This window comes from Lolium rigidum, chromosome 1 (assembly GCF_022539505.1).
Source record: "Lolium rigidum isolate FL_2022 chromosome 1, APGP_CSIRO_Lrig_0.1, whole genome shotgun sequence".
NCBI classification, from domain to species: domain Eukaryota; kingdom Viridiplantae; phylum Streptophyta; class Magnoliopsida; order Poales; family Poaceae; genus Lolium; species Lolium rigidum.
In genome coordinates, this window is record NC_061508.1 from 3,429,880 (window position 1) to 3,442,232 (window position 12,353).

General features: G+C 43.1%; 1 protein-coding gene across 1 annotated transcript; it reads left to right on the forward strand.

The window, feature by feature from the left end:
* The first annotated feature begins 1,132 nt into the window (after positions 1-1,132).
* On the forward strand, positions 1,133-1,929 carry LOC124666276 (dehydration-responsive element-binding protein 1C-like). Its single transcript, XM_047203624.1, has one exon. The coding sequence runs from the start codon at positions 1,207-1,209 to the stop codon at positions 1,927-1,929; it is 723 nt and encodes a 240-aa protein (XP_047059580.1). The 5' UTR covers positions 1,133-1,206.
* The last annotated feature ends 10,424 nt before the right edge of the window (positions 1,930-12,353 follow it).

The following is a 12,353-nucleotide window of genomic DNA, read 5'->3' on the forward strand; positions in this document are numbered from 1 at the left end:
AAGAAACTAACAAATCTTCAAGGTCCATGTTTGTTTGATCTGCGGGCTCACCTTTGTTGGTCAAAGATTCAAACTCCTCCCCTCTCGTCATGGTGATGTTGAGGGAGGTCAGTTTGCAGTCCTTGGCTGCTCGACAGTGGGTCAGCGCCAGGGGAACTATGAAGCTTCGTTTGGGAGGGCATCCACAGCAGCTTCGTCTTGGCTGCTATCTCTGATGGTCGAAGGGCGACCCCTCCACCCTCTGTCACCGGCGACGGCTTCTTCCGACCGGTGGTTGCAGGTATTCATCTACCTGCACTCTCAGTTTTAGATCTAGGATCCCTAGTGCAAAATGTGAAGACTTTGTTGTAATTTCTGATTTTCTTGTGGTCTGTGTTGTAAGTTGTACCTCCACCGCTTTTGATTAATTGAGCTTCTGGGTCCTTCGGGACCGACCCTGTTCCAAAAAAAAAAAAACTTGTTCTTCTTCAATGACGCAGTTTCGTGCTTTTCTAGATGCAGTTGAAGGTAGATACCAAATCACCGATCTGAAAATAACAACGAAAGTTTCCCATAATTTTTTCTTTTTAGCCAGCAATGCCAAAACGACATGTACGCCCACAACCATTGAAGTAAAAATTTTTTTTTGGACATTCAACCATTGAAAGTAGTCAATCACAAGGGAAAGAAAGCTTTTTAAGCTTAGTTAATAATGGTTAACACTAGGTCATTTGGAAACTGCAAGTACTAACCTGCAGACCGGAGCATGACGCGCGACACTGACACGGTACGGGCACCGTTTTCCTGCCGTCCACAAGACCAAAAAGGAAGTCCCTGTCGCCATGCCCACGTGGCCACTGGACACCTCACTTCGTCCTCCTTCTCATCCCCTTCCTCAAATAGAATATCCACGACCCATTGCTTCGTCCTCTCGATGCATCCCGAGCTAAGTAAAAGCCCACCTGACTGCACGCCGGCGACAACGCGGCTTCACCGTCCACCCGTCTCCCTCTGCTCCCGGCGCGCCCAACACAGCTGCTATCACTCTGCCCAGCTCAGCCAACCACGCGCCAACCCCTCCTCCTCTCCTATATATGTACATCTCGCTCTCCTCCCTTCCCACCAGCACACCTTCGCTCGACACCATCACACCACCATTGCCGCGCAGCACAACAACACTGCACCGACTCATCGACGAGAAGCTACTCGCTCGATCGTGCAAGATCAATGGACCACTACGGCGTGGCCTACTACGGCGACGACGTCGGCCAGTTCGACGGCCGAGGAGGAGTGGAGTACGCGACGGTGACATCGGCCCCGCCGAAGCGGCCGGCGGGGCGGACCAAGTTCCGGGAGACGCGGCACCCGGTGTACAAGGGCGTGCGGCGGCGCGGGCCCGCGGGGCGGTGGGTGTGCGAGGTGCGCGAGCCCAACAAGAAGTCCCGCATCTGGCTCGGCACGTTCGCCTCCGCCGAGGCCGCCGCGCGCGCCCACGACGTCGCCGCGCTTGCTCTCAGGGGCCGCGCCGCCTGCCTCAACTTCGCAGACTCCGCGGACCTGCTCCAGATCGACCCCGCCACGCTCCGCACGCCCGAGGACATCCGCGCGGCCGCCATCGCGCTCGCCGAGGCCGCGTGCCCTCACGACGCGTCCTCCTCCCCCTCCTCTGTCCCAGCCGTCCAAGCTGCCGCGCCGGCGCCGGGGATGATGATGATGCACCACCAGGGGATGTCGCTGCAGCTGGAGGCGGCCGCGGCAGCGCCGTATGACGACTACACCATGTACGGGAGCATGGGGGGCTTCGACAATCACTCGTACTACTACGATGACATGAGCGGCGCCTACGGGGGCGGGGAATGGCAGAGTGGCTCGCATGTGGACGAGGACGACGACGATGGCAGCGGCAACTGCGGCTACGGCGCCGGCGACATGACGCTATGGAGCTACTGATGGACCCAGCTGGTTTTGAGTTGGTCCGCAGCTTTGATTAATTTGGAGCGCGGGAAGATGATACAGTAAGATAGATTTGTCTAGCCGGTGAAGTATAGAACAGGGAATGCAAAATGCATCGCCATGTTCATGACCTTCCTCTTTTCGAGCGGGATTGAGATCGATCCTTTCGATATGTCGCTCAGTGTAGGATAACCAGGAAGAAGAAACATAGTTGGTCGGGAGCTCAATTACTTTGGAGCGCGGGAAGCATTTGTCTACCCGTAAAGCATAGAACAGGCATGCAAAATGCATCACCCTGTCCTCTTTTTTTGATATTTTTGTAAGCTTGATGAAAATTTTGTAACATGTGGTGGAAACGAGGAATAAGAAGTGACCAACTCTGGTTCTCAACCTGTTTTGTCAGCTAGACTAGTATGGTATCGAGAATTTGATCAAGAATTAGTGCAGGTAAAACATGATGATTATTTAATGGAAAATTGATATGCCTAAACTCAGTAAAATATATACTTCCTCCGTTTTTATTTACCCTGCCTTTTGGCTTTAGTCGCTGTCAGAGTTTTTTAAAAATTGACCAACTATATAGCAAAAAAAATCAACATGCATAATTATGTAAATATGGATCCCGCTGTTACGTGTTAGTACTGAAGTGTTGGATTTTTGAAACCCTAATGTAAAGTGGTCGCTTTTTAAAATCTTAGATCCAAATGTGGTGGTTCTTTTTTAAATTTTCTCAAAATATGACATGCACATCCACTTGAGAGCAAGTTTAATACCACTCCCTCCGTCCATTAATAGATGTCCAATGGTTCGTCTAAATTCAGATGTATCTATGCACTAAAGTGTGTCTAGATACGTTTGTATTTAGATAAATTTTTGACATCAAAAAATGGACAGAGGTAGTACCTTTCTCCCTAAAAAAAGGATGTGCAAATTTATCTAAATTTAGAGTGTATAGATACATCGATATTTAAATAAATATTCAACATTTTTTATGGACCAAGGGAGTAGTGGCGCTAATTGTCATATCATCTATACCCATCTTTACAGCCAATCTGTATAATATGTGCCCCACTTTAAATTTTCAAAATATTTAGACTAGTCATAGTGGGGAGTAACATAGAGTAGTAACATGGTGCATGTTACTACCGTATGTTACTACCTTCATGGGTAGTTACATATATGTGGCATCATGCATGTTATATTTATTAGATTGTAGACTCATCTTGTCTTGAGAAGTGTGATGTTATGGTAACATAGCTAGTTACCACTTCACTCACTTTCTTCATTTATTGTCATGCCATGTCACCAAAATGTTATGGGGTGTGTGATGTTACTATCTATGTTACTCCGACTATGAGCAGTCTTATAATAGTACTTGATATAACTAGCTTTCGCAGAGGAGATCCCTTTTCTTATCTCCTGAACGCGGCAAAAATATACTACTAGTATTGTATTCTAATTTTGTAGGCTGCTAGTACTTGCGTAAACAGATCCCTAGAAGCACATAAAAAAGCTTCCGTGGAGTCTATTTATGTTTGCTAAAAGACGTGCGTGAAATTTGACGCAAGAAAAGAGTTTTACTCTAGACTCTGACCTTGTGACCTTGGGCTCCACAAAACCTAGGTACTTGTAGGTACTACTGTACTAGTAGTGCCTCAATTTTGCTTCGGGGTTGAGCCCGCTTGGATGTAGCGTGGCGGCCGGTGCAGTCTGCTAGAGCCTTGAGTTGACTGGCTGCTTCCACAGCCGGCGCACGCACGTGCAGGTGCTGAGCTCAACGAGTGCACTACGAGTACGACGGGATGGGCGGACAGAGATTTGGTGCACGTACATGAGCACCAGTGATCTCGTTTTTTCTAAAAAAAATAAAAGTAATAGTTTTGAGTTGTAAAAAATTCTGGAAAAAAATCGAAATTTTGACAAAAATAACCACATGCTCCAACAAATTGCCAGAAAAAACCACTTGTAAAAGAAATTATCAAAAAAGACCACCTCATTGTGGCGGTTGGTTGTGGCGGCAGAGCCTGCCGCCGCTCTCCCTGCCGGCACGTTAGCACACCAGCCTGCTCCGTTACCCCGACGTTGAGGGAGTGGGCCATGCCGCCACCGTCGTGGGCGGCAAGATTGCATGGCTCCATCCCGTCTAAGCTCACGGCGGCACCCTGTGTGCTTTCATGTACAGGCCGACCCTCCTGCAGCTTGCAAAACAGAATCACGTGATTAATTTTCTTTTTTTTTTGCACAAAACGTGATTAATTAAAAGGGTTCAGCTTAACACGAGGTGGATATCCTTGGTCTGCAAGTTCTGCCTTGGTTTCCATACGTGCTAGCATGAGAGAGTGCAGAGAAAGAGGCAAATTTAATACATGGATGGATCGATTAGGGCATTTCCACCGGCTACGCAAACGGGCAAACGGATGCAGAGCGACCGTTTTGAACCGCGCGATTAAAAAATGCACATGCACCTAGCCTAGCGGTTCGACTCATTTGACCGGGCTGTCGCCTGGCAGTGGGCGCAAAGCCTGTTTCGAGCGCATCGCTTCGGACGCCGCCGCTTCGACGGTCTTCGCTTTCGCATCTGCAATGCGGCCTTCGCCATCAATAGCGTCGCCTCGTGTTCTGCACGCGCACCGGCGGCGGCTGGACTTCTGCGCCGTCATTAATGGCATCGTGTCATGCACGCGCCCAGCCTTTAAAAGGCGACCGGCATCATCCCTGCCGTGAAGAAGGAGGACCGGCCGAACATACGCCGGTGCCGCCAGCGGTTGTGGAGGTTGAGCAGCCCATGCCGGTGGTGGAGGTGGAGCAGCCCACGCCGGTGGTGGGGGTGGAGCCGCCCACAGATAGTACGTCAGAGGTGGAGGTGGCGGTTGCGATTGCGGGGCCAAGTCCTCGAGCGCCCGTCGTAGGGCCTCTTCCTCCGTGAGGCCGGGCGGCATGATGCCAGTGGCGTACCGGGGCAGCAGCGGCTGCACCCGTTTGTCCACCTCCGAGACGAGGACGCCGAGCCTCTCGATCTCGTCGTCTGTCATCGTTGCTGGGTACTTGAAATTTCGGCCCTCCGCCATGGCGGCCTGCCATTCGTGGAAAATGCAGGCGAACAGTCGTCGTTGTCGTCCTTGGCCTCCTCATTGTGGTAGGCCAGTGCGTCGCTGTCGTCGTCGTCATCCTGTGGAGGCGCCAGCGGTTGCCGTGTTCGACGATGAGGTGGTGGTGGATGGTCAAACCGGAAGTCCATGTTGTGGTGACCCAGCGTACCACTGCATGGTGTAGTACACAAGTCGTTGACATAACACAAGTGAAACACCGTTCCACTCATATTACATCCCTCAGAGTGGTACAACAGAAACATATGCGAGTCCAAGGTATGTCTATAGAAGGATACACAAGCTGTTTACAGAAGATCAACACAACCTCCTACTTTACAGTGAGGTAAAACTTCAAATAAAGTTCCAGAAGAACGACTCGTAGACTAACTTATTGCTAACCCAAGCTTAAGAGCTACTAGGCTTGCTATAGAAATCTAGCTACTTAGGTGCTAGGATTAGGGAAAGACTCCCTTCTATTACTAGTCTAAGTTTCCACTTTAGTTGATGCAGCAGTTGACTTCATTGACTTCTTTGCTTGGATTCTTCATCTTGTTGCAGTTGACTCCTTTGTCTTCTTGTTCCACGGTAGTTTATCCTCCGGTGCCTCCATAGCTAAGCAGGGGATTTAAGAGTGGGATGAGTACGAGCGTACTCAGCAAGTTCATATTAGGGAAATAGGTGTATCATGCACTAGCTACAGCCACAGACCAGAAAGTCATAGGCAAATGCAAGTTTTCATAAACATTTCTTCAAAAGGTTTATTTTATTCTGAAAACTATGCCCGTCAGTCTTCACAGGTTGACTAGAACTTCATGGAGTTCCTTTCCTGCCGCGTTCGCAGTTCCTTCCCGAACGAGGAGTGACGAGTCACAATTCTTGATACCCTCTGCAGAGGTGCGTTACTTTTCCCATAAGAGAACTTAACCTTGTTGCCAACCGGGCTGCGGGCTCCGTCCACACTTCCTTGGTGTGAGGCCGGGTATAAGAACCAAGCCAATCACCGCCTTCTCCGCGACCTCGCAGACCCACCCTTTTGTAAGTCTGTCCTCTCCTATATCTATGGGTAGACTAACACGAGCACTTGTTCTCTCCTATATCTAATGGTAGACTGTGCAGGACCACATGTCCCCACCTTTACCAAAGATAGACTGATCCGAACAACTTATGTGCCCTGTTCTATACACCATAGATAGACTGATCCGGACAACCCTTACAATCCTTCATAGACCAATAATAAGTCTACCCTCTCCTGTATCTAATGGTAGACTGTGCAGGACCACATGTCCCCACCTTTACCAAAGATAGACCGATCCGGGCAACCCTTATTACCAGTCCGTTGGCATGCGAGAGGGAAAAGATACAGCTGACTTCCCCAGAGCCATTATAGATCTTATGGTTAACGCGATATGTACGGCGCTAGAATCACTGGACGGCATTGGTACTTAATCCTAGATGAATAGTACCCGTGCAATGGAACCTCCACCAATCAACACATACCATGGTTCCATTGCCCACCACATAGTCATATTCATAATTGTAAAATAATACTTTGCTTTTCAATGCAGGAGTGATAAGTATAGTACTTTGCATATAATTTGATAAAAATAATCAAATGACATGAGCAAGCGATGAACTTGCCTTTCTTGACTGCAAGATTATGCAGGCAAAAGCTTCGATACGTGAGAACTCCAAATTCTGAAATACCATCATTGTCCGGTAAGGACAATGTTTAAAGAATTGGCAAAGATGCTATAATGCATAGTATGAGATGCAATCGTCCCGAGCGTAACCTAACCTCGATGATTTAGGATGAATGAGTTGTAAAGATCTCTTTAGTGTGTGTTGCACTTTTAGGATGGTTCTCAAACAAGGTTCTTATTAGGGTTGGTGATATTAATAGCATAAACAAGTGATATAATGCATCATAACAATCATACACATAAAGAACAGTGGTGGAACAATATGTAAAGAACAGTTGTCAATTTTTAAGTTCTATGATGTATGGTTGAGGATTATATGTATTATACTTTAAAAGAATAACTTTTGAAGAACATGTTGATTAAGAAATAATAAGTATTTCAAATAAGAACTATGGCTTCTATGGTTTGATTGACATCCGTACTTCAAAAGAATAACTTTCGAAGAACATGTTAAATAAGAACAAGAATTACTACGAATAGGAGCTATGGCTTCTAGGGATTACTAATGGGTTTATTTAGTTTACTAATAGGAACTAGTTGGTTCTTAACTTGGAATGGGTTTATATGTAGCAAATATTGGTAGGGTTATTATTATGGTTTCCCATATACATCATATCAAAGGATGGTTATTAAGATGGTTCCATAGGTTTGTTATTAGGTTTACTATGGTTTCACAACTGCTTCATTAAGTGATCTCTAATTGCTTCTAAACTAAATGGTTTATAATTTCTTTAATAGGTTTAGTTGGATAGGAGCATGTAATGTGAATTACTACACAAGGTTGATACTAGGGTTCATCATTATAGTTCTACTAAGTTTTGATGGTTGAGATTGATCCTAATGGTATGATCTATAGGATAGTGGTCAATGGTACTAATTCAATGAACAAGTTAGGGTTTATACCTAGGTGGCACTAGTGGGTCATATAGGTTTTAAATAGGGACATGAAATGATAATCTCATGTGACTTGGTTTTATGCTAGTGGATCATAAGCATGCATTCAATTGTTGCTTATTCAGGTTCTATATGCATAGATGAATCTTACATGATCACATGTGACATATAACTAGGGTTTTAGAATTACTACTAAAGTGGAATGATCACAAGGTTAAATTTTTAGGGTTTTTAGAATTGAAACTATTTGAGATGAGCACATGAAATAATGGAATCCAGATTCTAACTTATATTGAAATTAGGGTTTCTAAATTATGATACAATTCTTAAAATAATAGTTGGTACTAGAATTAATGTGATTAAGTAATTTTAACAAAATTAATATTAGCCTTAGCATTTAATTATTTCAAAAGGTTTAGAAATTAAGACATATATTATTAGGGTTTAATTTCCAGAGTTAGGGTTTTATAATTATGATTAGGTTTTAGAAATAATAATTTGCTAATTAAAAATGTTTGAGTTCACAATATTTAAGCTACCAAATTAATATTGGTTTTTAATATTTTCTTGATTTATTATTATAGAAATTTAGAATTTTCAAATTAGGGTTTATGAATTACCACTAATAATTAAGTTAATGCAAATATGATAAATAAAATTAATCTTAACATTTTACTTAGTTACTGAATAGTTAAAATTTAATTTTTTAAACTTAACTATTTATTGAATTCAAATTGTATTTTAAATATTTGAAATGGCATAATTAATAAAGAAGCTAAAAATAAATGAATTTTTATTTTGACACACATTTTTGTTTTATATTTTATTTGAATAGAGTTTATTTTTGTGAGCATTTTGATATATTATTTATATTTTTCTGAGTTGAAATGAATTTTCTATGATTTTGCAAAGTTTCAGTTATTTTCTGAAATTTGAAATAAAGTAAAAATACTAAAGATACACGGTACAGATCTAACCCTATGACTGACTAGTGGGGCCTTTGACCAGTCAACTGCCACGCGGGCAGAAGACCAGTCAAAGCTTCTGACGTGGCGGTGGACACGTCCCTCTCGCCGTCGGCTCGACGCCGGCGACCAGATGAGGACGGCGCCGCCGCTACAGGGCTTCCGCGGACACGCCGTTTGTACCGCTCGGACCAGGAGACGATGGTGAACCATCTGGTGGTGGCGGAATCGACTAAAGGTCGCCGGAAATACGTCGGAGAACATGCCCTGCGGCGGTGCACTCCGTCGAACTATTGATTGAGAGCTACAGAGAGATCTAGGAAGCGAAACTTGGTTCATCAGATGCGCGAGCTCACCGTGAAGATGATGGTGTGGTCGGCGACGTCGATGGCCGCCGGAGTTGGGCTTGATTTCGCCATTGCCGGCGATGCTCTGAGAAAGGGAACGATCAAATTCGTCCCGCACCTTGCTCCCCTGGACGATTGCTTGCACCCGGATGCTCTTCTCGACGATGCGCTCCTCCACGACCAAGCGGCAGCCTCCGGGGTGACTCCAGTCGACGGCACCGTGGTGGTCACCGGCGACCAGTGAATGGAAGATTGTGAGGAATAGGGGGCATCTGAGAGATTGGATGGGCGGCGAAGAACAAGGACTACACGGCGGTTCTCCCCTCCTATTTATAGGCCATGGCTAGGTCAGAATCATCGGCGCATCGCCGGAGACGGTGCGGATATGGCTAGAGTTCAACAAATGGAAAAGGTATGGAAGTGGTTCATGATTTTATGTGTATGATAGTTCTTAGGGTTTAAGAAGATGGTTTGGATCAACTTTATATTCACTAATCTTACTTAGCAAACTCGGTTTGATTTATTTAAAATAAATCCTAATTTCATCAAATTCAATTCACTTGCTAAGGCGATTCTATTTTATAAAATACTATTTCATTTGGTTCACAAAGCAATTTCTTTGGAAAGCAAATTATAATTAGATATTGGTTTTACTCTACTCACCAAATGGCATTTAATACTAAGTATCTATGGCTTGGGTTATACTTGTGATCCATGATACACAAGTTAGGACATATTATTTTATGTGGAGTGGATCCCATATGAAATGGTTTAGGGTTTTGCATAAGCTTTATTAAATTGAAATACAAATAGGCATGAGGTATGGCAGGGTTCTATTTATGATCCAAAGTGATCCTTGGATTGGAATTCAGGTGTGGTCTAGGGTTTTAGTTATGTTTCACTAATAGAACATGGCTCTCATCTCCAAGATCAAATGTTGGTTTGAACAAGTAGGATTTAATACTACTCTAATATTCTCTAGGATGGACATGGATATGGTTAGCATCTATAATCTCTCTCACTTCTAAATGTCTTTTAATAGCCTAAGGTTCTACTCAAGAGATGATGATATGATCCTATAAATATATGGTTTGCCTAGGAATTCTACCTTGGTATCTTATGTAGCTTGTTCTTCTGGAAATCTGATAAACCTGCATCTTGTGACATGCCTCCACCTCCTAGCTAATCACATGGAGTGGCTCTATGTGTTTGTTCCCATGTATCATGGGACTTGATGAGCAAATGGATGAAGGGGTGGCTCTATTTATAGGCTTGGGCAAGCTCTAGTATCATGACACATAGGTGGTGGCTCTTGGGTTGGTTTGATGAGTAAGGTGCTTGGGTGTCATGCCCTCATCCCTAGCAATCCTTTGAGCATGAGGTGGCAAAGCTTGGAAAGCAAGTCATGAAGATATTTTCATCCTATGTGGAAAGATCATTATCCTCTCATATGATTTATATTTGGATAGCCAAGTGGCATTTGTTACTAAATATCTTGTGGATGGTTTTATTATTATGGATGAGTCACTACATCATACTTGGTTGGATTTATATTATAATATTGGTCAAAAAGTCAAGGTTGAAGATTATTCCTCAATTTTGAATAGTTGGTGTTTGATTGTACCAAGGCATGATCATATGAGTTTCAAAATACTCATGAGTAGTTTTATTCAAATAGTTTGAACTATAACTTGTAATGTAAATGGATTCAGTTTTATGATATTCCATATATTTAATAAGTTATGATTTAAATAAGAATGTGTGGCCTTTATGCACTTTAAACCCTATGATTTACCTTATTTATTAATAAGTTTAGAATTGAGTTATATTACACACAAAAGTAGTTGAAGATACACCATGAGAATCATGGTAATAACATTTATTTAGTAAAAGATATGGAAAAGATAAGTAAAGAATAGTTTCTTAATTCTTTTATTTATGGTTGAATAATTATTCATGTGTTGTTGTAAGGAATGTCATGTTGAGATCTTTTATAAGATCTTGTAATTGACCCTTACATAAGGTATTGTTTGTTGTCAAAACTAATTCCATTTGATCTAGCTCCTAGATCAAATCCTCTCTACCCAAAACAAGGTTTTAACAAATATCACAGATGAAGTTTATAGCGCTTGACTTGATGATCTACTTCAATTCCAGACAAGTCAAGTGAAACTTCAGCTACTATGGTAAGTTTTATTTGAAAGCGCGAAAATTCCCCGGATTTTCTATGCATGAATGCAATGCACACTTTGGTGTTCTCTCATTTTATAGCCTCTAAACCCGGGATATTACAGCCTCTCCCCTTAAACTGAACTTCGCCCCGAAGTTCGAACGCTCTCATGTTTCGGAATGTTGAACTGACTTAAACAGATCACAATCCTTTCAAACTCCCTAGTGATATCATTAGATATAATTGAATATATCCCTTGTCTCGATCCTTCATGAAGTCTTCTGATGTCTGGCACTGATACTTTCTTCAATTACATGATTTCTTCCAACACTCTAAGCTTATAGGCTTACTCTCCAAAGATTCTTGGATTAGAACATCTTCTTATGCTAATGGACTTTACTAATGGTTGTGGTGACATCTTCCTATTTGGGTACTCAAAGCTTGGTTCTGCCAGATGCGGTAATCCAGCTGCGGTGCCCAAACCTTAAGTCTAAAGGATTGGTTTAAAGTAAGGTATTGTTTTTCCCTTACTACCATAACGAATGTAATGGTACTTCGTAAGGTATTTATAATAGGCATGGTCCTGGTTGTTTAGTCCTACGAATGGATTAGACTCATTTAGTCCATCCAATCATGGCTTCTAGTTCATACTAGTTATCTTCCTTTTGGTTTCTTTAGGTTCCATGAAAGGAATCTCGCTTATGTTTTGGTATGGTCAAACCCTTCGGTATTTGAGCTTCTCAAGCTTTGATTGTCCTCCGACATCTTCTTCATCCAACTTCATTATCTTAGACTTACTTGAGCTCTTCTGCTTCTGAGTAATTATTAATTACCCACTCAAGTTAAGGTATAACCCTTACTTCCTCGAGATATGAACCTCGGCTTCTGGTCTGACAACCTCCTGAGAGTACTATTATATGGATACCTCCACCAATCTTATGAGAATAGGATCGGACTTCCTCTCACTCGGACCTTCTTCTTTGTCTTTCATACTCCAAATCATATCTTAATACTTCTCCTTCAATCTTCCTCTCCCCTTGGAGTTTACTAATGATCTTCGACTCCCTTTCTTCTAATCATTAAACTCCAAGGTAGAAGATTGGTTTAAGTCTGGTTTATATTTTGTACCTTTCTAAAGTCTCACGAAGAATTCTTTGCGGTGTATCCACCCAGTTGTGGGTATCCGATGTGAATCCTCCGAATAAATATTTATTAGCTACGGAATCCCTCTTTCCTTTAGAGTGAAAGAACGATTA

Excerpts from the sequence above, each read along its gene's own strand:
- LOC124666276 (XM_047203624.1), top strand. The coding sequence starts at position 1,207 with ATGGACCACTACGGCGTGGCCTACTACGGCGACGACGTCGGCCAGTTC.